General features: G+C 44.8%; 1 protein-coding gene across 1 annotated transcript in view; it reads left to right on the forward strand.

Moving 5' to 3' along the window:
- The window catches only part of TMEM163 (transmembrane protein 163), a 149,952-nt gene extending 124,327 nt beyond the window's left edge, over nucleotides 1-25,625 (forward strand). Inside the window, 2 exon segments of the mRNA XM_023745100.1 lie at nucleotides 24,096-24,139; nucleotides 25,515-25,625. Of these exon segments, the coding sequence (XP_023600868.1) occupies nucleotides 24,096-24,139; nucleotides 25,515-25,610 (140 nt within the window). The 3' untranslated portion in view covers nucleotides 25,611-25,625.
- The last annotated feature ends 2,151 nt before the right edge of the window (nucleotides 25,626-27,776 follow it).

Genomic DNA, 27,776 nt, shown 5'->3' on the forward strand with positions numbered 1-27,776 from the left:
GCGGGCGGTGGGCAGCCTGCACAGCTGTGCAGGGCTTTGTGGGCAGTGGGCAGCCTGCACAGCTGTGCAGGGCTTTGCATCAAGCTGAACCCAAATGCAGCCTGTTCCCGTCTCACAGCTGGAAAACCTGCAAGCACAACGGCTTCTGTTAATGAGTTTACCCTCCTGTTTGGGCTCCAGGTCATTGTTTCACCCAAGTGGGTGTTTTCTTGGTGCAAATGTGAAGAAGACCACAATACCTTGACAAATACTGTGTGATTTTGGAGAAGGTGCCATTTGAACACTCCTTCCTAGATCTTCAGTGTAGGCTGTGCTCTGGCTGTCTTACCCTCTTAATGCCTGTCCCCCCACCTCCCCCTATACACACACAATATGTAGATCTTACTCTTATTAAACTCACCTACTCTGTCTCTGTCTCCTACGTGACCAGGCTCTGCTGCTTCTTGACAGCCTGGCAATACGGGTTTTATTTCTCACTCCTAATTGCTGCCTTGATTTACCAGTGTTTTCATATGATTTACAGAATTTCACTCTCAGACCTTAGGAACATAATTAAAAACACAGACTGCCGGGCGGTAGCGGAGGCTCTGGCACACAGGCCACATGACAGATGATGGCTACCCGGTGAGCTCTGCACTCTGTGCTCTGGGTCCCTCTCCAAGTTCACCCGAGGGTCCTTAACTCCCTGGACTCTATAGCAGAGGCAGAGCTGCAACTGGCATCCGAAGCATAATGACCAAATTCCAGCCAAAAGGCATTGGAGGTTCTGCAGAATGAAAGGATACAAGCCTTTAAACAGTGAGACAAAGAAACTAAAACCCTGAAATTTCTGGCAACCAGAATCCTCTGGTTAATTGAATAACGTTTTTAATTTTAATGTTTGGATTTAATTTATCTTCATATGATTGTTACACTAGAACAGCACAGAATTCTCAGACTCTACGTACATCCTGTGAGGAGCTGTGAACTGGCCTTTAGCTCGTTAGATCAGGGTTTCCCGGTCTCCGCACTGCGCATACTTCAAGCTGGATAATATTTTGTCGTCAGTGCTGTCCTGTGCATTGCAGGATGTTGAGCAGCATCCTTGGCATTACTCGCAAGATGCCAGTAGTATCTCGCCCCTCCCCCAGCGGCGAGAAGTTGACACATTTCTGATACGCCTTGAATGTCACTTTGTTGACTGAGCCCCTTCTAGCCTTCAGTTTTTTATTTGGCATGTATTTTACAGAATATGGAAAGATTCTCATTTGGGTTCTTCCAGTTGCTGGATTACACACAATGAGCCTCTGTTCTGGGGAGAAATGACTGGTTTTTTGCCTTCATGTGCCTTTGCGGCTCTGTTTGGGTGGTATAATAGGGATGCCGTGCTGGGAAGCCTGAAATCTGTTTCCTCTGGCCATGCAAATAAGCCCATTAGGTTCTCTCATCTGCACACGCACAGCTTGCTCAGGAGCTAGGCAGGGCACGAGAGGCCCCTTGGTGGTCAACCCAACGGCTTTGTCTGTGGGGCCTGGATGTCTGGGGCATATTGAATCCTTGCAGATTCAGCACTGTGTTGTACTTCTGAGTAACTGAATATTTATAAGGGGATGTATACAAATAGCATCTAAATGTCATATGAAGTCTCCTCCAGTGCATTCATCATTTTTATTCATTTTCTAATTTGAGAAATATTGGCTCTTTGCAGGGCTGTACAGACTTCCTTGCACAGGTCATGAAGAATGATTTATGTCAGATCATTAAGCACTTAAGAGCCTATAACAAGTGTACAGTCTCTGAGCTCTGAGCCTGGGCTGGTAGGACAGCATTTGCACTAGAAAGGCAGGCGACTTGGGGGCAGGAGAGGAGGATTCTGGCCCTGGCCTTTAGATGTTGCTTCCCTTTCTGTTAAATAAAGATGCTGGACTAGATCGATCATCTCTAAGGACTCTTCCAGCTTTAAGTGAAAATATATGGTTTTAATTAAAGTGAAAATGAGCTTGGTATTTTCAAATATAATTAAATTGAGTTGGAGAGATATCTTCCAAGGGGAGGGATAGTGGTAGGATATGAAACATTATATTTGTTCCACCAGTGAGACTTCGTGGGCTGGGACTCAAACCTGTCTTTGAATCTCCCTTATTTGTGGTCTCTGCTCGGAAGCACACTTCTTTGGGAGATACGTGTCCATGTGTCTGGAGGCTGAGGGTTGGGGTGACTCTGTCTTCCTCTCAGTGAATCTGGATGCCTGGGTGCTAGGTCAAGCTGGCTCTGCTATGTGGTTTTGGGCAAGCCACTTCCTGTCTCAGGGCTCAGTTCTGACTTTAATGTGAAGAATTGAGCTTTGGTCTTGTTCAGAAAAGGCTAACATAGCAGGGGTGCCTCTGCACGTGGGAACCGGCTAGTAAACTGTTTTCTACGCTGATATTACATTTTCTCTGAATGATAAGACTGGCTCACTGAGCCTAGCTGCCCTGCAAACAGTGTTTATCCTGAACATCTGCTTGCCTCCTGGGAGTCTGGAATTTCGGTACATGCTAGACACAGGGTATAGTAGCCCCCCTTTATCCACAGGGGATATGTCCCAAGACCCCCCCCCCTCCCGCAATAGATGCCTGTGTTGGAGAAGAAAAATTTTCCTCTATCCTTCTAAGTTCTCTTGACTGGTCTAATAGTTAAATCAACATGAGACAAATTAACAAGCGAAAATAACCAAATTTAATTACATGTATGTGTATGGAACCACCACTTCCTCTTCCCCCACACACGAGAGGTTCAGAGGCAGAAAGGTAAAATGAGGTATATATGACATCTTGAAGTAAGGAATGAGGTGAGAGCCTTCAAGTTTTGGGGGGGCAGGTAACTCACAGAATGATAAGAAGAGCAGATATTCAGCAATTAGATGTTTGCCATGCCATATGTCAAAAATGATCTCTGGCAGTAACTCTTATTATGGCAAGGACCCTAAGTAATTTAAATTCTTTTAGGCACTTAAGAGGGGGTGGGCAGAAGTTTCTCCTGACCCTGCAGGGTCTCCATTGCCTTCAGTTGAAAATAACCCACATGCCAAAGTAGCACATCCCGGCGATGCCTGTTCTGAACCCCTTCTGTCCCACCTTCAAAACTTCTGAGAAGTTTCACATTCAGGAAGTTGGGTTGATAGATCGTGGCAGCTCCTTGAGCCAACCAGCCTCTGGGTTCTGAGAACAGATCAGTTAGGTCACACAGGGGTATCTAATGTGGGCTCCGGAAGTCAAGTTTATGGTATAAGCAATCAGATATTTAATAAGAGGCATGTGTATGGAAAGAAAATAAAAACAATGGTCATTGATTGAAGCCGGCTATGGTCCCATGGTCTAAGTTCTGAAAGCAGCCAATGGAGATTTCTAGATGTCTCGCTTGAAGTGTCTTCAGATGGACCGAAGACAGGCATGACAATCTGATTGGTTTTCCTGGCTCATAGTTTGAATATCTGGTGATGTTTCCACATAGCAGGCATGAAGATTGTGCATACCTGAGCTCCTGTGGTGATTTCCCTGAAGTTTAGATCAAGTTGTCCAGCTTCAGTATCGCAAGACTTCAGGAAATAGGGCAGTTTTAGTTCTTACTGATTCCAAGTCAGGAGGGTGGGAGAAAAATCGGACACATTAGATTGGAGAATCATAGCCAGACATTGCAAGAAACTAGAATTCATTTCAGTTTACAGATAGGGGCAAAACTCAAAACATAATGAACATACTAGAACCCAATATCCACAAAGGTGTGTTACAGAAACATAATTTTTCTGTATAAAATCACTCCCAGTTTTAGGAAAAAAATAACCAAATTAAGACTAAATTGTTTGCAAAATAAGTCTAGTTTCAATAAATTGATCTGTTATTTACATATGTGCAGCAGGAATAGTAATTAACCATCTAGGTTCTGTTAAATCTGCTTTGCTGGAACTGTGCATAAGGACTCTCAGATTGAACTTTTCAGGATCTCTCGAGGCAGGACAGAGTGAAATGGCCTGAGATTTCATCATACCCCTCAAAATGACATGTGATTTAAAACTTGTGAATTGTTTATTTCTGGAATTTTCTATTTAATATTTTTAGAACGAGGTTGAATGCAAGTAATTGAACACAGAAAGTGAAAACAAGGATAAGGGGGATGAAACCTCTGGGTGCTGAGTCCCCAGTGTGGTAGACGCTCTGTGTGTGGTCACCCCTTGCTTGGGAGGAATTCAGCCTGGCCCTCCTGACTTCCCTGGGAGGACTCCTGGGAGCTCATGCCTGGTTTCCTGGGCATTATGCTCCATGCTCCTTTTCCCTTTTTGGCTTTGAATCCTTTTGCTGCAACAAATCTTATCCTGGGATATAACTAACTACTAGTATATGCTACTCCTGTGAGCCCTTCTGGTGAATCACCAAACTGGGTTTGGTCTTGAGGACACATGACATAGGAACTCTAAAACTCTCTGAAAATCTGTAAAGTAGAATTCTTTGGTTTTTGTTCTGTTTGTTTGTTTTTTTCTGAGTAAAAATTATTTCACTACCTTAGGCTCTCCCCCTCCTCCCCCCAGCTTGATAGTAAGAAAGTCATGGTGGAGGCAAGTGGGGGGTGAGCTGGCAGAAATATTCCTCTTCTTTGGTCAAACTATAGCCTAGTTGGCTATTAGATGTGTGCGTTTTAAAAAAATATATATTTTATTGATTTTTTACAGAGAAGAAGGGAGAGGGGTAGAGAGTTAGAAACATCGATGAGAGAGAAGCATCAGTCAGCTGCCTCCTGCACACTCCCTACTGGGGATGTGCCTGCAACCAAGATACATGCCCTTGACCAGAATCGAACCCGGGACTCTTCAGTCCCCAGGCTGACGCTCTATCCAGTGAGTCAAACCGGCTAGGGCAGATGTGTGCTTTTGATTGTAAGAAAATAAATACAAAGGAGAAAGGATCAATGCAAAGTGAGACAGTAACTAGTGTGAACCAAAGATTCTCACCATGAATTTAACACCAACAGGAGCCCCCAATTTGGGATTTGGTAAGGGGGAGACTTCATTCAGTGAAAACAGCTCAATTGTGAAACAGCTCTGCTGAAACAGCTGCATTGTGCGAGGCAGCTCAGATGTAACAGTTCTGGCTGGAATTATAGCTCCAGCCTTTAGCCCCAGCCCCAGCTGGGGAAGTACAGTATCTGGTAAAAACTGAAAGTATGCTCTGCTGAAGCTGATATGAAGCTAGCTTATATAGAGAAGTGTGCCCACTCCTGGTCCCTGAGTGGTCCTTTCCTATGCAAATGAGAATTCCAAAACCTCAGGGTTTGATTGGTCCAAATAACACTATTCTGATTGGTTAGAATGGAGCCACTCTGATTGGTCAGTAAAAATGCAAATGAGACTATAGCTGCACAGTTCTCATTGAATAGAGAATGTCTCAGTTCTGTTGATTAAGTTTCAGTCCTAGGAGCTCTCTTAATAAGAGTCTACTCAGATGGCAGGAGCACAGTGCAGGAGGCTTGGCAGCCCAGTGTGTGCTTTTCTGTGAAATGCAGAGTGCTTAGGGACCTCTGTAAATAATGACTGCTAGACTCTGGTTAGGAATTTGAGCCCAGTTAATCAAGAGGAGTCCTTTTTTGGCAGCTATGTTCTTCTTGGGGTCAATTCTAGGCAATACCATTTCAGTCATTATCCTACTGGCTGTGTTTTTTCCCATATTGCTGTGTCTTACTATGTTGTTGCATTGGATATAATTGGATTTTTAAGACTGAGGCTATTTATAATTTTAGAGGATCTTGTTGTTTGAAGAAGTCCTTGTACGAATTGGTTCCTAATTTATCTTTGAAGTGACGCCAACATGAGTGGGGAGTATCGTGAGTCTTGGCATCGAGTGTTCTGACGGAAAGATGTGTACATGTTGTAGCAATGTAGGGTTTTATTTACCAGCAATAGAAATTCCTCATGTTAATTTAAGCAAAATAAATGAGAACATGCTACAAAATGCCATTGGCTGGATCCATGGCCCCTAGTGATGTGGTCAGAATTTTGTTTCTCTCCCTCATCCCTATCTCCTTCCTTCTTTCTCCTCTCCCCTTTCTCAGTGTCAACTTTATTCTCAGGCCAGCTCTCCAGTATGTGGTGGCCTTGAATTGTCCCTGAATGAAGGGTCAGCTCAGTATCAACTTCCCCTGCTGTGAAGGGACAGAACCTCCCAAAATAAAAGATTCTTTTGCCAGAAGAAGGAAGAAAACAGAATGAGTAAAAACAATATTCTTGTATATGTGTGTATGTGGGTCCCAGGAAAAGGTTCCAGGGTATCCACAAAGTTGAGTGTTGTGGATTCTATTGATTGTTGGTAGTTGATGGATGTCTTGAGGACCATCTTCTAGTATGAAAACAGAATATGGTCTATTTTCCTGATGGGTAGTAATTGTATTAGAGGCTTGATCTGGGCCAGAAATGTATTGCAACTAGAATACTAGTCCTATCCACAAAGGATATTATATAGTGTGAAGACCTTCTCCTTATAAATGTGGATGGGGTTGTCTTCATTTATATGTGTTCTCAAGTGTTTTTAATTTATCCTTGCAGTTAAATTTTGACAGAACTCAAATTCTGTCTGTCAGGTTCACATAGGTGAGAAGGAAGTTGCTCTGATTAAAATGAGGTCGGAGTGGGATGGGAGGCCCTGTGTGATCCCTGGAGGCTTAACAGCATGTAAAGAATTCATTTTGAAAAACCTGAGGTAGGTCAGCCATGGCAGAGTTGGAAATGTTTAATTCACTGTCCTGATACCCAGTTATGAGTTATTTATCAACTGAGTGGAAATAAAACGGATCCTATCCGTTAAGAATTATTGTCATAAGTTCAAGAAAAACCTTGGCTTCTTTTCTTTTGTTCTGGGGCATCAACACTGATTCATCTTTCATTCATAGCTCAATATCACTGAGAGATTGTTCCAATTAATGTAAAATGGCCCCAAACACAGCTCTCCATCTATAAAATCCGATCAGGGCTCAGCTGAGGCTATTTGTATCTGGAAACCAGCTGCACGGTGGGTCCTTGGCTTAGTCACATTGTGGAATGCCTGTAATTTCACGTTGGAGGGTTGTACCTGCATATTTGTTCTTGTGACTGGTCCCCAAGCTTCTCTTGTGAAGTTGTGTTGATTGTATGATGGATCTGCTGGTCTGTTGTTTTTTGCTATTGCATTCTCCTCACTGTAGAATGCTCACAGGTTGTGTGTATAGCGAATGCATTTGTTAACTTAGAAACCAGACTTAAGATCTCTTTCCTTTATTCTTGTTTCTACCTTTTATAGGCTATAACGACTCATGCTCAAGATTAATGAAAGCTGACAATACGTTATTGAAACCTAATAGACGTGGGGCACCCCAAAATATGTCAGTTAACATAAGCTTTCAAGTAAAATGAGTTGCATTTATTGAGTAAATTACCTTGTTCTATTGTAAACCCTATTAGGATCTACTTTTATTATTTTAAGAGGTAAGAATGCTAAGATTATTAACATTCTTGCATCTTAAAATAATAAAACTAGATAATAATAAAACTTTTACCTTTAAAAGTCAGGAGACCTGACTTTTTTAGCCACTGCCCACTATGTTCTCTGATCTTTGTGTCTACCCAGAATGTCCAGGACAATAGCAACACTGAGAATATTTGCATTTGTTCCTCTTTTTGATTCTCCATTAGCATCATCCCCAACTAGGAAGGAAACATTTCGTTGCAGATGGAGAAAGGTGCTATCTTGGAGACTTTAATTTTGGGAAATTTCTGAGTCTTTATTTTAATGTTATTTTTGTCTTTACTGAAAAATAGTGGATCTATTTCATTTTTCTCTTGAGAGTAACCCCAGGTAGTCTAAATTGCCAGCAACTTAAATCTTCATTTACATTAGCTCTTTTTGTTGAAATCCAGTTTAAGTCTCTGATGGCAAGCAATTATATAGTAACTGATTCACAGGGGCCATATCAAAAGTGGTTAGGCTCTTCTTGCTTTGGTGGTGGCATGAACCTCCGTCTCCACCTTGGAAATACATGCAGGCACACACACAGTGAGACAGCCAAAGCTTACAAAAGGACACACAGTGAAATGGAGTATCCTTTCAACCTCATTACCCATTTCCCTGAAATTTTATCTGCACATGCATGCATTTATTTATGTGTACATACACATATGTTTTAATAATCACTCTCTGAATTACCTCACTGCATTTTGCAGCATTACAAATCTTTTTCAAGAGCTTAATGATATCTCATAGTATAAATGTATGATAATTATTAAATCACTCCCTTATAAAAGGATGCCTAAGTGATTAATGATTTGCTATTATACATCTGTAATAAACACTCTTCTATGTATTATTTTTGCACCTGTGCCAGTACAAGGAAAGAATACATTTCTCAAAGTAGAACTGCTGGGTTCACTGAATGTCTAATTTGCATTTTGTGAAACATTTTTGAAGTTTCCTTTCAAAGAAATTTCCTCACTGACATTGAATGAGAGGATTTATATTCCCACACCCTCACCAACACTCAGCATTTAAAAAATGTTTTTACTTTTGGCATTCTAATAGGTGAAATAGAACTGATGTTTTCTTTTAGTCAGTTTTGCTGTCTTATGTTTATTGGCTGTTGTAGATTTTTTTCTGAAATTGCTTGTTTCTGTCCTTTCCTCATTTGTCTTTTTGACTTGTTTAAAACACTGATTTGAAAGTAATCTTTTTAAAAATTAAGGTATAATAAACATACAGAAGAGTGCAGAGGTCAAAATTTTGCTGTTTGATGAATTGCCATGAAATGAACACACCTGTGTAACCACCACTCACTCTCACCTTTTTACCCAAGAAGGCCTTCTCCTGCCCCCTCCTGGTCACTACTCCCTGCCCCAGGGGTAACCATCACCTGTATTTTACCCTATATATTGCTTTGTCTGTTTTTGAATGTTATACAAACAGAACCATAAATAGATTATCTGTCCAATCCAATGAATGCTTTTGTGTTTCCCTTCCTTTCTCCTTATCATTTATTTGTTGTGATTCATACATGTAGTTGCAAGTAGCTATAATTCATTTATTGCCACTGTTGTATAGTATTCCATTGCTGAATATACTGCCTATTTATCCATTCTACTATTGAACATTGTATCATTTCCGATTTTGATACCTGTGAACGTATTTTCATATGTGTATTGGTCATTTGTGTATCGCCTTTCATGAGGAGCTTGCTAGGTCTTGATCATATGCCTGCTGAGTTGGTTTTCTCTGCCTTACTGATTTGTAAAACTTCTTTGTGTACTCTGGATATAGTCTGCTGGTGACTATAACTATTGTAGTGATGTAGTTCAGGCTCCCTTTGGTGTGATGTAGTTTAAAAAAGCTTGCTGTTTCAATGGGGTGTTGTGATGTAGTTTAATTTAATGGTATTGCCTTTTATTACGAATGCATTTATGTCTTATTTAGGAAATCTTTTCCTTCCACCAAGATGAAGAAAATATTCTCATACATGATATCATGATATTTCAGTTATCTCCGGTGTTATCTTGTACTTAGCACATCTATATATACAATTGTTTTTGTGTAAGGTGTGAGGTAGGGACAATGGCTCAGGATCTTTTATTAAAACGATCTTTCTCCCCTCCCCCCATCTCCACATGTACTGAAGGAGTATCTTTCTTATAAACCAAGTGACAATATATGCATGGATCTTCTTTTGTTCTGTGGTATTTTTTTTTGTTTAACCTTGTGCCAACATTATTGTTTTAATTACTGTAGCTTTGAAATAAATCTTGATATCTGGGAGTGACTATTTTCCAGGTGTGTTGTTGTTCAGTTTTGTCTTGGATTGACTCTTCACTTTCCACTTAAACTTTAGAATCAGCTTATCAATTCTCTCACAAAAATTGAATTTTTAAAAAATATTTTAATTATAGCTGACATACAATATTATATTAGTTTTAAGGTACAATATCGTGATTACACATATAACTTATGAAGTGGTCCCCTTGATAAATCTAGAACCCATCTGTCACCCTACATAGCTATTACAATATTCTTGACTATATTCCCTATACTGCACTTTACATCCCTGTGACTATTTTGTACCTACCAATTTGTACTTCTCAAGCCCTTCCCATCCCCCCAACTATTCTCCCATCTGGCAACCATCAAAATGTTCTCTGTATCTATGAGTTTGTTTCTGTTTTGTTTGTTCATTTATTTTATTTTTTGGATTCCACATATAAGTGAAATCATCTGGCATTTGTTTTCTCTGTCTTATTTCAGCACAATACCTTTTAGGTCCATCCATGTTGGCAGATGGCAAGATTTCATTCTTTTTTATGGCTGAGTCATATTCCATTTATATACGTAGCACTTCTTTATCCATTTACCTATTGATGGGCCCTTAGGTTGCTTCCTATCTTGACCACTGTAAATAATGCTGCAATAAACATATGGATGTACATGTCTTTTCAATTTAGTGTTTTGGTTTTCTTTGGATAAATACACAGAAATGGAGTTGCTGGGTGCTTCTTTGTCTCTCTTTATAGCCTTTGATTTAATGTCTGTTTGTCCGGTATAAGTATTGCTACCCAGATTTTTTTGTTGTTTTCATTTTCATTAAATACCTTTTTTCATCCCTTTACTTTCAGTCTGTATGTGTCTTTTGATCTGAAGTGAGTCTCCTACATAGACAGCATGTATAAGAGTCTTGTTTTCTTATCTATTCAGTCACCCTGTGTCTTTTGATTAGAGCATTTAATCCATTTGCTTTTAAAGTAATTGTTTGTAGATATGTTATTGCCAGTTTATTATTCAAATTTTTATCCTTTTTTTTCTTCTCAAAGAAGTCACTTTAACGTTTCTTATAATACTGGTTTGGTGGTGATGAACTCATTTAGCTTTTCTTGTCTGGAAAGCTCCTTATCTTTTCTTCAATTCTAAATACTAGTTTTGCTGGATAAATATTGATTGGATTTTGATTGCTAATATTCAGTCTTCTAATTCATTAACATGGTATGTCCCTCCTTATGTTTAATCACCTTTAATGTTTCCCAATACTATTTTATTATTTTTCTAGGTAGAGATTTTACACATTTTCCATTAGTTTATTCTTAGTATTTTGTTTTTTTATGCTTGTTGAAAATAGTGTCTTTTTAAAACTGTGTTTTCTTACTGTTTGTAGCTAAAATAGAAATAACTGATATTTGTGTATTGACTTAGTATCTGGTGGCCTAATGTATCCTGAATTCACTTACTGATTCTTTCTGGTTCCCTGGCTCTGTCTGCCAGTTAGTTAGCCAGGACCTCACTGTTCACATGACTGGGGCTTTGTGGAGAGCGGGAGCCTGAGGAAGCAGCATGCAGCTTGCGTTTGAGCAGCTTTTCTCACGGGGCTTGACATCCATCCTGGCAGTCCACCTTGGGAGCGTCTCCCACCTGTGAGCCAGAGAGACTGCATGTCTAACAATGCAGCCTCTGTTCCTCTCGCTGGAAATGCCATTGGGTTTCCAGCTGCCTGGTCCTTACACCAGTGGCTGTCTTAGACCAGCAGCTACTCCTCTGGGTTCACCTCCCTTGCTCCTTGTTGTGTGGAATGTGGGGAAAGGGCTCGGGAGTGGATGCTGCAGCTCATCCCCCAACTTGGTACTGCGTATAGGGGGTCATTATTTGGGCTTTTGATGATGGTACCACCGTATTCAGAATAAGATGTGATTGGGGAATGTTGTCAGCTCTCAGCACCTTCCTTCAGTGTAATGTAAATTTTAATGTATGTGGTAGGTATTCTTTACAACTTGGGGTTTGAAGCTGGCTTTTTCCTAGTTTCTTTGACCATTCTGCTCTTTCTCTGGTTTTCTGTGTTCCTTGTTACTTTGGTGGTTTTTATAGAGGAAAGCGGTAGAGAGGGGAGGGAGCAAAAGGCCTTTATTCTGCTATGTTTAACTTTTATTCCCTCAGTGATCATGTTAATGGTCTTCTAATGACTTTGATCAGCTCAAATGAGTAAATATTTATTCAGCACCACTATTTTAAGCCAAGTCTTTGAAGTCTTATTCAGGGTACTCCTCTTCCCCACAATATGTTCTGTTTTTTTTAAAAAAGTTCCTGGCAGCTCTTTAAACCCAAGAGGTCTAATGTGTGGCGTGGTGTCCTCAGGGTCAAAGGACCATCTTAGTGACTGACAAGGATGATCCATGCTGTTGTCAGCTCTCGTTGCCCATAGTACTAGCTTTTGATTCTTGCATGAATTAATCATTATATAATGGTAAATAAGAACCAGACATTATTACTAGGGTTTATTGATTCCTGAAGTACTTATTGCTCAACAAGCATTTATTGAGTGCCACCTGTGTGCTGGAGCTTTCATAGGCCCTGGAGATAGAGAACTGAATATAATATACCCCTGACTTCAAGTTTTCATATGCTGCCTGGAGGAGACACAGGGTCTTTGTGTGATAAAGTGAGGGCAATAGGAGCAGAAGGCTTTGGGTACCAGAGGAGAGACACTGAGCCAAGTTAGAAATAATGGACTGGGAATGAGCATTCAGGTTTCGAATTCCCAGCAACCAGAACAGCAATTAGAACAGAAGGCTGGAGAAGACAAACGGTGAAGGTCCTGTTTTATAAATTTTTCCACTGACTCTGTTTTCTACTCAATGAACACTTTATTTACTAGACAAAAGTAGCAGTGTTCTGAAATTAAGGGATAGTTAGGGCTTTGGGAGGCATATTTCATCAAATCGTTAGGCAAGTAATTGCTGCATCGCCAGCTCATTGTGTGCCATGTAGATGCTTCATAAATGTTTGTTTATTGAATGAGAGAATGATTGGTGAGCTCAGGCCCCCCCTGTTGGTCTGGGCAGGGAGGGTTGCAGGAAAGGGTTGAGTGTCTGAGGCTGTCCCACTAACTTGGGTGAAAACTTGGCTGGGCCTCCACCCACAGGCAATAGACTACTTTCTTGAGAGTGGTGCCGGCATAGTGGGGAACCACAGCACAGGCAGGAATAAAATTACACTTAAGGGAGAATATGCGATTGACGGAGCAAGAACGATGCTCCTCCCATTAGTTCTGGCGAGTGAGGTCTTTGGAATAAATGTAGCACCAAGTGAGGGTGGATTGTTTACTCCATTGAAGGTAGTTCATAAACATTCATACAAGTTGGGTAAGCATGGCTTTGAGCGGCTCTTCCTTCTCTCTCGTCCCAGTCTGTGGAAGAAGCAGTGTGAAAGCGTGCTGTGCGCTTGAAGAAACTCCCGCATGCAAACCTGGGCTCTTGGCTTTTTGTCTGTGAGCGGGTGCCTTCTGTTTGTGTGACCGCAGAGAACCTGTCCGCACTGGGTCTCTCCTTGTCAAGTGGCAGTTGTCCAACTCACGTTCCGTAACACGGATTCCCGCTCTGGGGGTCGGTGAGTTCCATGAAGCAGAGCCATTGTGGGGTGTGGTGGGGACAGTGAGACGGCCCTGGTCCCAGGTGGACACTCTCCTTGGGTTGTTCTTATTCTGATTTTTCCCCTCGTGTACAATTCTCTGCTGCTCATGGCTTTCTGGGTTCAGGGCTGTTCTTGCTCTTCCCATAGTGCTTGGTTGTTGTCAGTCAGATGCTTCAGTTCTCCTTAAAAGAATGGTGGTTATTGAGGCTGCTTTCGTCGTTATGCCCACAGAGTGCTGGCACCACTCCATCTGCTAGGGGAATGGCTGCCCGGAGCACAGCTGGGCCTCTTGGTGTTGAACCTTGGTCCTGTCTGCTTCTCCCTGAGCTCCCTGTTCACTGCGAGTTAGAGCTAAGGTACTATTTCAGTCAATCAATCTGGATGCTTTCATGTGTTCAGGCTCTGATCTAGGCATTTGGGGGCCATCAGGGAACAAATCAGCTCAAATGAGTAAATATTTATTCAGCAAAGCTTCCAGCCCTTATAGAGCTTATATTCAATAGATGGAGGGAGCAGATGGTACACAATAGTCATAGGTAAGTGAATCAAATAGTGTGGTAGAAGATGGCATGTGCTCTGGATAAAGGTAGAGCAAAATGGCAAGGAGCTAAGAGTGGGAGCTGGGACAGGTTGCAATATGAAATAAGGTGGACAGCACAGGCCTATGAGGTGATCTGTGACCAGAGCCCCGAAGGAGATGAGGGAGTGGCCAGGCGCATCCTTGGTGAGAATGCATCAAGCAGAGGAGTGAGTTAGACCCGGGCCTGGCAGGGGCACGCAGCCTGTGGGGAGGTCCGTGAGGAGCCGCTGGGGCTCGAGTGGAGTGAGCGGGCAGGGGAGGAGGTCAGCCTCTGGCACCTTATCCATTATAATAACTTTTCCTTCACCCCAAGTGCAACAGGTAGAAGCGCTTTGGCTGCATGTCAAGAATTCTGAGGCAGAGGTACAGGTAGGGGACAGGAGGACATATGGGGGTCCAGGCAAGACATTTTGGTAGTTGCTTCCTGGTACAAACCTGAATGCAAGTGCATCTTTTATTGCAAATGGCCCAGGTCACTATCAAGTGACACTCCCCCTCCCCCCCAGCCACCCGAAGACCCTCAAGGGCAATATCTTACAACCTCTTCAAGCCCACTCTTGCTGTGGATTGCACAGATTATTCTGGGGGAGGGACTGTGGCCACTATTTGTATGTGACCACCTACCTCCTGGTCATGTGAAGGAAAGAGAGACTCATGATCATCCCTGAGGTCTTGGCAGGGGTGTGCCTGCCTGTAGACTCGCAGAGTTCAGGTTAAGTGGGCAGTGCCCATAGCCTGCCTGGAGCTAATGAATGGTTCTTGAGTTCTAGAGAAGACAAAGAGCTCTCAAAGAATGGCCTACGCTTTGGGCACTATATATTTTTTTATATATATTTTTATTGATTTCAGAGAGGAGGGGAGAGGGAGAGAGAAATAGAAACATCAATGATGAGGGAGAATCATTGATTGACTGCCTCCTGCACACCTCCTATTGGGGATTGAGACCACAACCTAGGTATGTGCCCTAACCCTGAATGGAACCGTGGCCTCCTGGTTCATAGGTCAATGCTCAACCACTGAGCCACAGCAGGCAGGCAGTAATTTGCTGAGAGCCAGACCTTATAGTAGAAAATATTGGAGGCCACTGTTCATGCAGCACAGTGAGTATTTGCCAGGCATTTGCTGGGAATTGCTTTCCCTTAAGCCAGTGGTTCTCAACCTTCTGGCCCTTTAAATACAGTTCCTCATGTTGTGACCCAACCATAAAATTATTTTCGTTGCTACTTCATAACTGTAATGTTGCTACTGTTATGAATCGTAATGTAAATATCTGATATGCAGGATGGTCTTAGGCGACCCCTGTGAAAGGGTCCTTCAACCGCCAAAGGGGTCGCGACCCACAGGTTGAGAACCGCTGCTTTAAGCTGCTCGTGAGCGACATCTAAAGTCTCATACTCAGCCTACTGGGGCCGATACCCAGGGGGGCCAGGTAGGTGGGAGAGGCCAGCTGGGTCTAATGCTGAGGGACAGGCAGGTGCCCAAGATCGCATGCCCCATCTGAACACAGCGCTGGCACCTCAGGGAGAAAGGGCCAGCCCGCCTTGGCAGATATGTTTTTCCTGGGAAACCAAAAATCTAGGTATGTTTTCCTTTTCTTTTCTTTTCCTTTTTAAATTTGTGAGGGCTCCTGATTTTAAAATGTTGGTAGCCAATCCTGATATTTGAATAAGACTGTGTAGGTTAAACAAAACCTTCCAGATCTTTGCAGATTTTGGTTTGTGCAGATGAACTACAGAGTGAAGTCATGGTGCTGCAGCCTGGGAGTTTTGTTGATTTGTTTCTCAAACTGCTTGGTCCTCGTTTCCTTCAGTGATGACTAAGTTCAACATCCTGTCACAGGTTTCTGGAGTGTGTTATAATCCCATTAGAGTGGGGGGGCATTAGGAAGCTATTGGAGGTTTCCTGCTGAAGTGAGTTTGGACATAAATCAATGAACTTGCCCCCTCTTCGCTGCACCTCTTCTGCCTGGGTAGTAGCATGATGATGAAGGTGGCAATGGAAAGATGCGTTCTCAAGTTGGATTAGGGCAGGGGTGGGCAAACTTTTTGACTCGAGGGCCACAATGGGTTCTTAAACTGGACCAGAGGGCCGGAACAAAAGCATGGATGGAGTGTTTGTGTGAACTAATATAAATTCAAAGTAAACATCATTACATAAAAGGGTACGGTCTTTTTTTTTTTTTTAGTTTTATTCATTTCAAACGGGCCGGATCTGGCCCGAGGGCCGTAGTTTGCCCATGGCTAGATTAGGGCCATGGCTGTGGGTGCGGTTGCCGGGCTTCTGTGTGACTGGGATGGTCTAATTAAAGTGGGATTGATTTATTAGCAGAGCTTCACTGGTCAGATAATTTAGCAAGTTGGAGGTGTTATGGGGCCTGGGGTGTTGATAAAGAGTGCTAAGGCACAAGATAATTATTGCCTGACTTGGGAGAGGATGGCAGCTGGGCCCTCATTGTTGCTACTATAAACTAGCCTGCGACGGGAATGGCGCTCTTTGTTTAATGTTCCTTGTTGAGGGGCTCTGGGCATTGACCCTCAGTTGCCTTGCTGGCACTCTCTCCTCCCTGTGCATTTCCAAGGCACTTGTCTGGACCTCCACAGCCCTCTGTACAGCCCGCTGATTATTCAGCTGCGTGATTTGCATTTGGCTTTGCCCTAACAATGGGTTGCCTGGGTCCCTCCACTTTCCAGCTGTCTTTTTGTTTGAATTTGAGTTTCCAGCTGACATGCTTTCTGGCCTGAATGCAGCCTAGTTAAAGAAGGCCTGGTCTTTAGCCAGACCCGTGTAAATATTTATTCAAGACTTCTGTTGCATGTGTGCTTCTGGAAATGTAGCCGCGATTACCCGCTTGACACATCAATGGAAGTAGAGTGCAGGACAAGCAAAATCTTGGGAGGCAGGCTGTCCCTTAGACAGGGAGTGAATTTTTGCTTGTGTTCCACATCCTGGCTTGCCTGACCCTCCACCATGCTCTGGTGAACTGTTTGGGGAATCAGCAACCCACTCATGCAGGTGACTCGGCCTGGAGAGATGGATTTCAGATCTTGGGTGTCGTAAAGACATGTAAGGTAGTTAGCCAGAGGCATTCATGAGCTCACAGTGCACTGGCCCAGGTGTGCATCACAAACCTGATTTCTGCTATTCTTTTTTAGATCTTTGGTTATATTGTTGAGTTGGGTAATTTCCCCCCAAATAAAATGGATATTTTTCTGATTGAATAGCTATCTACGATGGTTATAGAAAATGTGGAAAATATAAAAAGGTTGAAAGAAAAGAAATCCACTCACATATTTCTACCCACCAAAGATTAACCACTGTTGCCCTAACCGGTTTGGCTCAGTGGATAGAGCGTCGGCCTGTGGACTGAAGGGTCCCAGGTTCGATTCCGGTCAAGGGCATGTACCTTGGTTGCGGGCACATCCCCAGTGGGGGATGTGCAGGAGGCAGCTGGTTGATGTTTCTCTCTCATCGATGTTTCTGGCTCTTTGTCCCTCTCCCTTCCTCCCTGTAAAAAAATCAATAAAATATATTTTTAAAAAAAAAGATTAACCACTGTTATATGTTGAGGGATTTTTTTTTTCAAGTTGTTTTCAATGCATTTTTTTTAAATGTAGTTGTACTGTGGAACTATTTATATCACATATAATCTTGTATCTTGCTCTTTTTAAAAAATATATTTTATTGATCGTTTACAGAGAGGAAGGGAGAGGAATAGAGAGTTAGAAACATCGATGAGATAGAAACATCGATCATCTGCCTCCTGTACATCCCCCACTGGGGATGTACCCACAACCAAGGTACATGCCCTTGACCGGAATCGAACCTGGCACCCTTCAGTCCGCAGGCCGAAGCTCTATCCACTGAGCCAAACCAGTTAGGGTGCTCTTTTTTTTTAAATATGTTTTTTATTGATTTTAGAGAGAGAGGGAGAGGAAGAAGGGAGAATGAGATAAATATCAATGTGAGAGAGTAACATCGATTAACCAGTTACTTCTTGTATGCACCCTGACCAGGGATTGAGCCCACAACCTGGGCATGTGCCCTGACCGGGAATCGAACCAGCGACCTTTTTTGGTGCATGAGACGACGCTCAACCACCTGAGCCACACCGGCCAGGACTGTATCTTGCTCTTTTGTACCTAATTTTTTGCTCAAACTATAAGGAAATCTCATACTAGAGGCCCTGTGCACGGATTCATGCACTGGTGGGGGGCATGGCCTGCAGGGATTGGCCTGCTGTGGGAGCACTGCTCATCCCCTTCAGCTAAGTGGCTGTGGACCCACCCTCTGAATGGCTGCTCCCTGGTCTAGCATCTTCCATGGAGCTGAGCACTCACCTCTCCAGGGGACCTGGTTGGGGCCAGGCCCAGGGACAATAGCATGAGAGGCAACAGAGTAGGCCTCAGTCCCGCAGCAGCCACCAACTGAACCGCCTTCCAGCCTCCGGGGTCAGCTCTTGGAGCCCAGCAGCAGTGCTGTGTGGCCTGCAGGCATTTGGAGGAGGTGACAGGGAGCGAGGAGGAGGAGCCTGGGGCCAGGAGGCAACAATTGCAGCCCAGGTTCCTGCCTGTCAGCCTGGGGTTTGCAGCAGAAGAAGCCACTCATCCCAGTCAGCCAAGCGGTGCTCCCACTGTGGGAGTGCATTGACCACCAGGGGGCAGCTCTTGCGTTGAGCGTCTTCACCCTGGTGGTCAGTACGTGTCATAGCGACTGGTCTACAGGTCGTTCTGCTGTTTGGTCACTAGGTTTTTATTATATAGGATAACTTTCCTCTCCTCCCTCTTGCTGAATAGCTTCAAACATGCCAGGCACTTTGCCTCAGGGCCTTTGCATGGACTCTTCCATTGGAAGGTTCTTCCTCTAAGTGACTGCATGGCTCATTCCCACACCTCCTTTAAGTCTTCGTTCGAATGTCGCCTTCTCTGTAAAGCCTGCCCTGACCTCTCCATTGTGTCTGCACCTACATTAGCCAGAACCATCATTTCCCAGTACTGATGGCACCAAACATAATACCTGTTTATCATCAATAGCATTATTCTAACTAATACGCTAATATAAGCATTAAACAGCACTACTTTTTGTAAACATTTTAAAAATAGCTACATGTAGCCTATTTTTCCTTTTTATTGAATGTATTGGGGTGACACTGATTAACAAAATTATACAGGTTTCAGGTGCACAGTTTTTTGAACAAGCCATACTTTAACCATTACCCTACTGCTGGACATTTAGATTGCGTTTTGTGATTATAAATTACATAAACCTACTATGAACCTTTTGTGTTTAAAGAATTTTTCCATTTCTTAGACATTAAAAGAGATTCTTGGACATGGGATTACTGTGTCAAGGTTTATTGTATTAAGACATTTGGCTACAAGTGATACAAACTCAACTCAAACTGGCTTAAGCAAATTAAGACAAATTATTGGCTGATGTATTTGAAAAAATGCAGGGGATGAACTTCAGGTCGGGCTGATTCCGGAGGCTCAGCCCATGTCATCAGTGGTCTGGTTTGTGTCTCATATCTTTAATATCTGCTTTCCTCTGCGTTGGCTTTATTCTCAGGCAGCCTCTTCCCATTGAGGGCAAAATTGCTACCTGAAGCTCTGTTTTTATCCTACCAACTGTAGCTACACTTTCTTTTTAGAAAGACATCCATTCTCAATATTTTCAGCAAAAACTCAGGACTGATTCTCTTGGGCTCAGGTTGAATTGTGCCACCTCTGAATCACTCACTTTGGCCATAGGACAAGGATACACTAGAGCAGCGGTTCTCAACCTGTGGGTCGCGACCTTTTTGAGGGTCGAACGACCCTTTCACAGGGGTCACCTAAGACCATCAGAAAACACATATATAATTACATATTGTTTTTGTGATTAATCACTATGCTTTAATTATGTTCAATTTGTAACAATGAAAATATATCCTACATATCAGATATTTACATTACGACTCATAACAGTAGCAAAATTACAGTTATGAAGTAGCAACGAAAATAATTTTATGGTTGGGGGTCACCACAACATGAGGAACTGTATTAAAGGGTCGCGGGATTAGGAAGGTTGAGAACCACTGCATTGGAGCGTGGAGAATGATGTCATCCACCAAAGCACACAGTCTGAGGTGGGGGAGGTGCTATTTCCCAGACACTCAGGGCGCTCTGACCCAAATGGGGAACAGGCATCGGGCAGGTCTCAAGCTACAGATCTTTATTTTACTTATGAACAGTTTATGGACTTTGTGTCTTAGTGAGAGAGAGAGAGAGAGAGAGAGAGAGAGAGAGAGAGAGAGGGCTCAGAAGCAAGAGGAGCCCAAACACATCCTAAGCACACACTTTCGGGTGCATAGGACCAGCCTGATCAGACGGCAGTCAACCTCTACTCTCACCACTGAGTGATAAGAGGCAGGAGACCCAGCCTGGGCTCCCTGGGAATGAGGCTCCAATGGCCTGTAATCGCAAGCCTCGGAGGCTGGTGATGGCCACCGGCTCCCTAAGTGCATGTTTAAGTTATGAGCAACGAAGGCAAGTTCTAAATGTGAGGAGCAATATACAGATCTTGTAACATAGAAAGCCATGCCTGAAACCTTTATGTTCATGTTGACCAATGCCGCCCCAATACATTTAATAATAATAGTAAAAGATATGAAAATAAAAAAATGTGAGGAGCAGAAACGTCCTTGCAAATTTCCCCAGGGGATTCTGCCAGCAGCGCCGCCCAGCTGACTGGGAGGCTGCTGACAGTCGGCGCTCATTGCAGAGCAGCTGCGGTGTTTGTTAAGCAGGCCCCGCACTGAGTGCTGACAGCCACCGCGACTTCATTATCCTCGGCCCTCTGGCCCCTGCCTCCACCCGGGGCAGTTTTCATAAGAGAGCTCCACTCACGGCCACCCAGTTGCCTGTCTCTCCACAGACCTTGCAGCATAATTGTCTGTTGGCCACTGTTAAATGCCAGCCTGCCCTACAGGCACTGCTGGACTTCTGTCAGACCCCGGAGCCATGGTGGCTTTCAGCTGCCCTTGGCCAAGTACCTGTGGGGCTCCAGGGGCACCTATCTGGTCATCTCTGCCTTGGTGTGTCCTTCTGGCCTGGCTAGGCCTGCTGATCTCTAAGCGGAACCCATGCTCAGCGGGAGGGAAATGGGAAGCATCCTGATGAACACCTCATGGTTTGCTCTCTTTCTGTGGGAGAGGGGCTGTCTGAACCAGCCCTTTCTTTTGAGTCCATCCTTACCCCAGAATGGGGATGTGTCACATCCAGCTGCAGGCCAGGAAAAAACAACCCATGACTTTCCATGCTTCAGAAAGTCCTGGAAGGCACCGACCTCTTCCATTCGGTCCTGTGGTAGTGACCATTGGCTGCTGTTTCATTGTGGGGACTAGGAAGGTGCTCACAGAGGGAGGCTGCCTGAGCCAGGGCCATGGGCGTGCCCTTGTGCACCCAGGGGTCTCCATGCCATTTTCTCCCTTTCCACCTCACCCGGGACACTTGGTGAAGCCAATCTATACTAATAAAAGACAAACATGCAAATTGACCATACCTTCGCTACACCTTAAGCCACGCCCACCAGCCAATCAGAGTGGCTATATGCAAGTTACCCCAATCAAGATGGTGGTTAACTTGCATATACCAGCTGGGAGCGAAGACTGAAGACAACGTGGAAGCGAAGCACTACAGAAGGGAGCAAAGTAGAGGTGGCGGAGACAGGAATGGAGCCAAGGGTGCGGATGCAGGAGGCGGGAGGGGAAACCCAGCTGGAGCGGCTGGGAGCAGGAGGGGAAACCCGCCGCAGTGGCTGGGAGTGGGAGCGAAGCCTGCCTCAGCGGGTTTCGCTCCCTTCTCTGCTTTGCTCCAGCCTCAGGAAGCCCTATTCTTGCAGAAATCTTCCTGCAACAGGCCTCTAGTTTATAAATAAATGATTCATGATCATCCTTCCTTTCTCTGCGGGACTGGGGTTAACCTGGAGCCTTCTTGCTCTGCGGGACTGGGGTTAACCTGGAGCCTTCTTGCTCTCATGTGCTTTGGTGCACGTGGTAGAGCGGTGTGAGCATTCCATTGGGCAAGCGGAACTCTCACACAGACATGACTCTCCAGCATACTTCTCTGAGTGGTTGAAAACATGCTTATTGCCCCTGGCTGCGTCAGGGAAAGAGACTCTACCATTCAACAACCAGCTCATTTGTTGGAGTCCAGAGACTCTGAAACCTGGGTCCTTGTTTTCTCTGTATAACCGAGTGGGTGTGCACCTCCGAAGTCTCCAGCCCACTGTAGACATGTGTGGTGTCACCAGATAACTCAGTTCAACTTTTAGAGTGATGGTGCACTGCCTGGGTGCAGGTGAGGGAGTGCTCTTCTGGCTGTGCCCTCCATGCGGTGGGGCCCAGGCGAGCAGTGCAGGCGGAGACAGAGCAGGAGCTCCACAGGCGGCTCTTCCTCATCCATTGTGTACGCCCAGCATCTGTGGAAGATGCTATAGATGTTCAAAAGGTTCCCACTGCTGATAAACGAGTAACTGAGAAAAAAAAGCACAGAACGTAGTTGTTCCAAAACAGGTTGTAAAGGAAAAACCAGATACTCATTTTGACTTGTTTCTATAAGAGTCAGTTAACAGTTTAATGAACAGTACTGAGCTCCTGCTGCCGGCGGGGGGGGGGGGGGCGCTCAGTGTCCCGCCGGGCATCTGGGTGCTCAGGGCGACCCCCTGAGGGGTCTGCTGCCTGTTGCGCACATGCCCACATGGCCTGTAGATTGAGCTCTTCAGGAAGGTCTGGTGCCCCTGGCACTGCCCCTCTGTTGCCTGTGGGAGTTACTGTTGGTCACTGCACGCACCTGCCTCTGCCCTTCTCTCTGTGCCAGCACGCGCACCAGCAGGGACAACTGGAGCAGCCCCTGTCAGAAGCAAAGAGGGTCAGGAATGTAATGGGTGGCACTCCACAGCCCGAGGACTGGGAGGTGGCCGAGTCTCAGAAAGGGCTTGGGAACTGTACCCCTGCTTCTCTCTCTGCTCCTCAGTCCTGATGGCAAACCATGGCCAACCCCAGTTCCAGTGATTGCAAGTTTCAATTCCTGCAACATCACTTAACCAACTACTAGACTCTCTCCGTCTCAATTCCTGACTCACAATGAAATAAGCTTGCTTCACATTGGGTCAGGCGACCCCTTGTGCTCGGGGCAGGGGTACGAAGAAGAGCAGGGCTGTCCAGGACTCATTTTTGGCCTTATGGGTGGACCAGAGAGCGGGTCCCGAGAAGGGACACGTGATGAGCTGAGTGGGACAGTGACCTCTGTGTCCTACACCCGCACCTCTCTTACTCCCCGGTGAGCACTTGCAATGCCTGGGCCAGGCAGTCCACGCCACAGCTCTGCTGACCCATCGGGTAGTGTTTCATTTTCGTTGGAGGGTGGACTTATGCTTGTTAAATATCGAGAACTGCCTTTATTAAGTTAAATTGAGACCAGTCTTTGAAGCTGAACATTGGTTGGGCAGAGAACAGATCATAGAACTTGGCAAAAGTGCTACCTAATTGATTTACCGCCCCCCCAAAAAAAGGTTGACTTTTGAATGCGGATAAATGCTTTAAAATTTATTATTACGTCTACATTTGTAGACACCTGTCACTTAAGATCATTTGTTGTTTTCCCAAGCAGTTTTGTTGAGGTCTACACTAGATTTAAACTCTGATGGGCAAGGGCACGTGCATGGGGAAACCACCAGTTACTTTATTGGGGGAACAGTTTGGGTGATTGCACTTTTACTTTGAAAGTTTAATATAGTCCCCAGCTCTCTATCCCAGTTGCCAAATTCTCCAAGTCTCAGTGGTCGTTTGACTGACAACTGCTTAAGCATTTTCACTCTGAAACTGGCCCCTGGGCACTCAGAGCACACTGGGAGGGACGCCATTGCAGGCGGAGTCTGAAGTCTCTTCTCACTCTTTGCACTTTTTAGTTCTCGGAGTTTACAGCCACCGTTAACTTTTAACTTTATTCTCTTGGAACTTTTCCATTGATGTTTAAAAGGGCAGATCAAATGTGTTAATATACTCATGAATGAGAGAACATATCCATGAGGTCTTGAAATATTCTGAATAATATTTTCTTTCTTTTTAGCTGTCTCCGTTATGAGGTACAGCGCCTCTGCTTTTGGGTTTGCAGTAAGTAACCTGAAATGTACTTTTATGGAGTTGTGCACGTTTTTCCTGAGCCCACGGGTCTCACCTGGGCTCTCAAGGAGAGGCTGGTTAGCAGATGAAGCTTCGCATGACAAGCTCACCGTCTATGGAGATCGCTTCTAGGCGGATTAGCATTCAGCAGAAGTGAACTGCAAGGAAGCTGCATAATCCTGCAGAACAGAGAGGGGACCGCATTTCCCACAGCTGGTTGCGAGGGTGTTTTAGGGTGTTAGCCCTTTCCCCCCAAGGCTGTCAGTTGGACAATGGCACACGTGGGAGCGAAGGCTTTGCTGTGCAGGCCGAGGTGTGGGCGTCAGGGGCTGCTGCTGCTAGGATCAGTCCGCCTGCAGCCGGACCCGGGGAGCCTGACCCCCGCCTGCTTCCTCATGGGAGCTGCTGAGAGAAAATGGAGAGAAAACAGTCTCAGGTGTTTCATGGGCTGGGCATGCCGAGCACTGGGTGGAGCTGCCCATGTCCCCTCCGGGTGCTTGTAACTTTCCAGGTGAGATGGGTGCTGAGGCACAGTGACCCTAGGAGAGCGCTTGTAAACACCCCTCCTGCGCAGCTGTGGGTTCCCTGTGCCGCAGGGTAGGTGTTCCTGCCCACAAACCCACTTCTTCCTTTTGTTGTGAAAACTTAAGGTTTTTGGGGTTGCAGACCTTTTCAGAATCTTTAGAAGGAGTGCACTGTCTGTCCCGAAATACACACACACCACATACATGCACACACAACACACAACACACATACACACACGCACAACACATTCTCACACAAAACATACACAACACACACACGTGCACACACATATTCTCACTGTCGTTCTTACAGGGCTCTCTTCCTCTTCCTTCACCTCCCTCTCTCCTCCCTCACACACTCACTCATTCATTCAAACAAAAGCACTGAATTGTATAGACAATTTCAAAGTGTTTGCAGACAGCACAGGGCCCTTGGGTGACCACCCTCCCCCTGGCCCCCATTAGAATAATCCCATTGAAAGCCAGAAACAGATTCCTCACCCCGAATATTGTACTTGGGTTACACAGTGAAATGCTGAGATGATCTTGCTTGCTGTGTGGAAACCAATTTCAGGGGTCAGACCCGTGTGATCCCCCATATCTGCAGAATGCTGGCAGCCAGGCCCCGGGGACAGACCCACCACGCCATGGAGCGTGTTTCCCAGGTCCAGGGAGCAGTGCGAAATCTGAGGAGGAAGAGCTGGCGTGTGGGGTGCCCAGGCCCACTGTTGGCTCTGAGGTCACTTGCTCAGATGTTCTGAGTCACAGAATCGTTGCTTTGTGTCTTCAGCCTTGTCCTGTTAACTCAGGAAAAGCACTAATGCCATGTCTCCTTCTCCTAGTTTGATGCCGTCCTCGATGTCCTGTCGTCGGCGATCGTCCTGTGGCGCTACAGCAACGCGGCCGCCGTGCACTCTGCCCACAGGGAGTACCTGTAAGTGCACTTCGCCTTCCTCCGGGCTGCAGCGCCCGTGCAGTGAGGCTGCAGCACAGCTTACCCTGCAGCTTTGGTCCCGGTGACAAGAATAAGGTCCCGATTTGCCTTTGAGAATGGCTGGCTGGTGTGATGTCAGCCATTTGATGGGCCCCTCTGCAGTGGTCAGTGAGATGGATGTTCCTTTATAATACTCCCTGCTTTTGAGTTTGGAGTGAACATTTGTGTGCTCACTTGACTGTCTATCCATCCATCGATTTGTCCATCTGACTATCTTTCCATCCTCTTTCTCTTGTGTTATTGGATTCTTTGCTCCCTTGAATTGTCACACTTTTGTCTTCTTTTCTGAGTACAATGAGTTCCCCAGGGTGATTTCCAGAAGACGTCTTGAGGGCATTATAACTTACTCTACTTGTCTGCCTAACGTCTTATCAGAGGATATTGCTTGCCTCAGTCTCCGTGTCCTGCGGGGGATAGTGTTGACTTTGAGGGATTTGTGTTTGTGGCCATAAAACGTGTGTCTTTCCCAGCTTCCATTTCTTTATCCCATTTGGAATCTTCAGGGCGACAACAGCACGGGTTCCAGAGTGAGCTTTCTTGGCTTTGAATCTCAGCTCCCCCACGTGTTACCGCTGTGACTGTGGGAAACTACTAACTGCCCTGTGCCTCGTTTCCGCATCCAGAAAAGCAGCAAAACAATACCTTCTTCATTAGGGTTATTGTGACAACTATATGAGTGAGAGATAATCATAATAGTATGGCACACGCACACATACACACACACACATGCATGCACACACATGCACACACACATGCATGCACATACGCACACGCACGCACGCACACACACACATACACTCACACGCTTTGGAACAGTGCTTGGCATGTAGTTCAGTAAACCTTAGCTGCCACAATTATTAATTATAAGGGTTCTCCCCTGAGCCTGAGCCCCACTGGTCATTAGGGCAAGGGTCTTACCCCACCTCGGCAGGTTTTGAGCAGCTGAGTCACAGGAATGAGGGCCCTGGCTGTGGTTTGTGACGGTTCCCAGACGAAAGGTACTCTTGGTAGGGATGCTCTGTCAGACTCAAACATGCAAAGGTTGGGGTCCGAATGGTGGGTGCCGGGAGACTCGGAAAGTAATCATCTCACATCCCACGTGCCAAACGGGAAGCTTTGGAGAGATGACACCATGACTGATTCGCTAATGAGAATGACTTTTAGTTTAGTTCATTGTTGGCTTTAGGTGGAGCACAAAACGTCTTTTAAGTGTTAAATACTTATTGTGTTTTACCTTTTTCAACAAATATAATTAAAAATGGTCAAATTTGTGACATCACAGATGACATTGCTTAGGGTAAGGTTAATTTTGTAAAAGGTGAGTCCATCTGTGGTTGAAAAAATTTAAGGAAACAATGGTAGTAAACTGATTTTGTAAAATTTCAAATGTTGGTGCCTTAAGGACCACAGTTGAACTAACGCTGCTCTAGCCCGAGGAGCAGCTGTGTCCTCCCAGCTGTTGCTGGCTGTCACTGAGGGGGACCCTGGGAGCAGGCTGGAGAGCTGGAGAGTGCAGAAGCCTGGAGATATGCTCAGATGGCAAGAGCTAGTCCCTGTCCTGTCAGAACATATTTCTTTGTTCTGTGGTTGCACCGTCCAAGACAGTAGCCGCGCTTATTTGTGTCTCATACTGAGGGGTGTTGTAAGTATAAAATATGTACCACATTCCAAAGGTGTAGAAAGAAAAAAGAATGTCAACATTTTATTAATAATTTTAAAAATATGGATTATATTTTGATATAATTTCTCACCTAACTTGCTTATTTTTAATCTGATTTTATTTATGCTAAAATCAGTTTCTTACCTAGTAGTCATAAAGCTGCACATTGTTGTGGCTTTTCTATGGTGTTGGGATCTTGGTGACTGTTCGCCAGGTGGCCTGGAGTTTTTCCAAGATTAAGATTGATAACAAGAAATGTCTTTGGTTTCACTGTTTTTAATGATCCCAAAGCTGGTACTGTTTTTTTTTAAGAGGAAGGAACCATCAGGAAGTATTGTTTTATTTTTTTAAATATGTTTTTATTGATTGCAGAAAGGGGAAGGCAGAGGGAGAGATAGAAACATCAATGATGAGAGAGAATCACTGATTGGGTGCCTCCTGCACCCCCCT

The sequence above is a fragment of the Myotis lucifugus genome, unplaced genomic scaffold, assembly GCF_000147115.1.
Source record: "Myotis lucifugus unplaced genomic scaffold, Myoluc2.0 scaffold_517, whole genome shotgun sequence".
NCBI lineage: Eukaryota > Metazoa > Chordata > Mammalia > Chiroptera > Vespertilionidae > Myotis > Myotis lucifugus.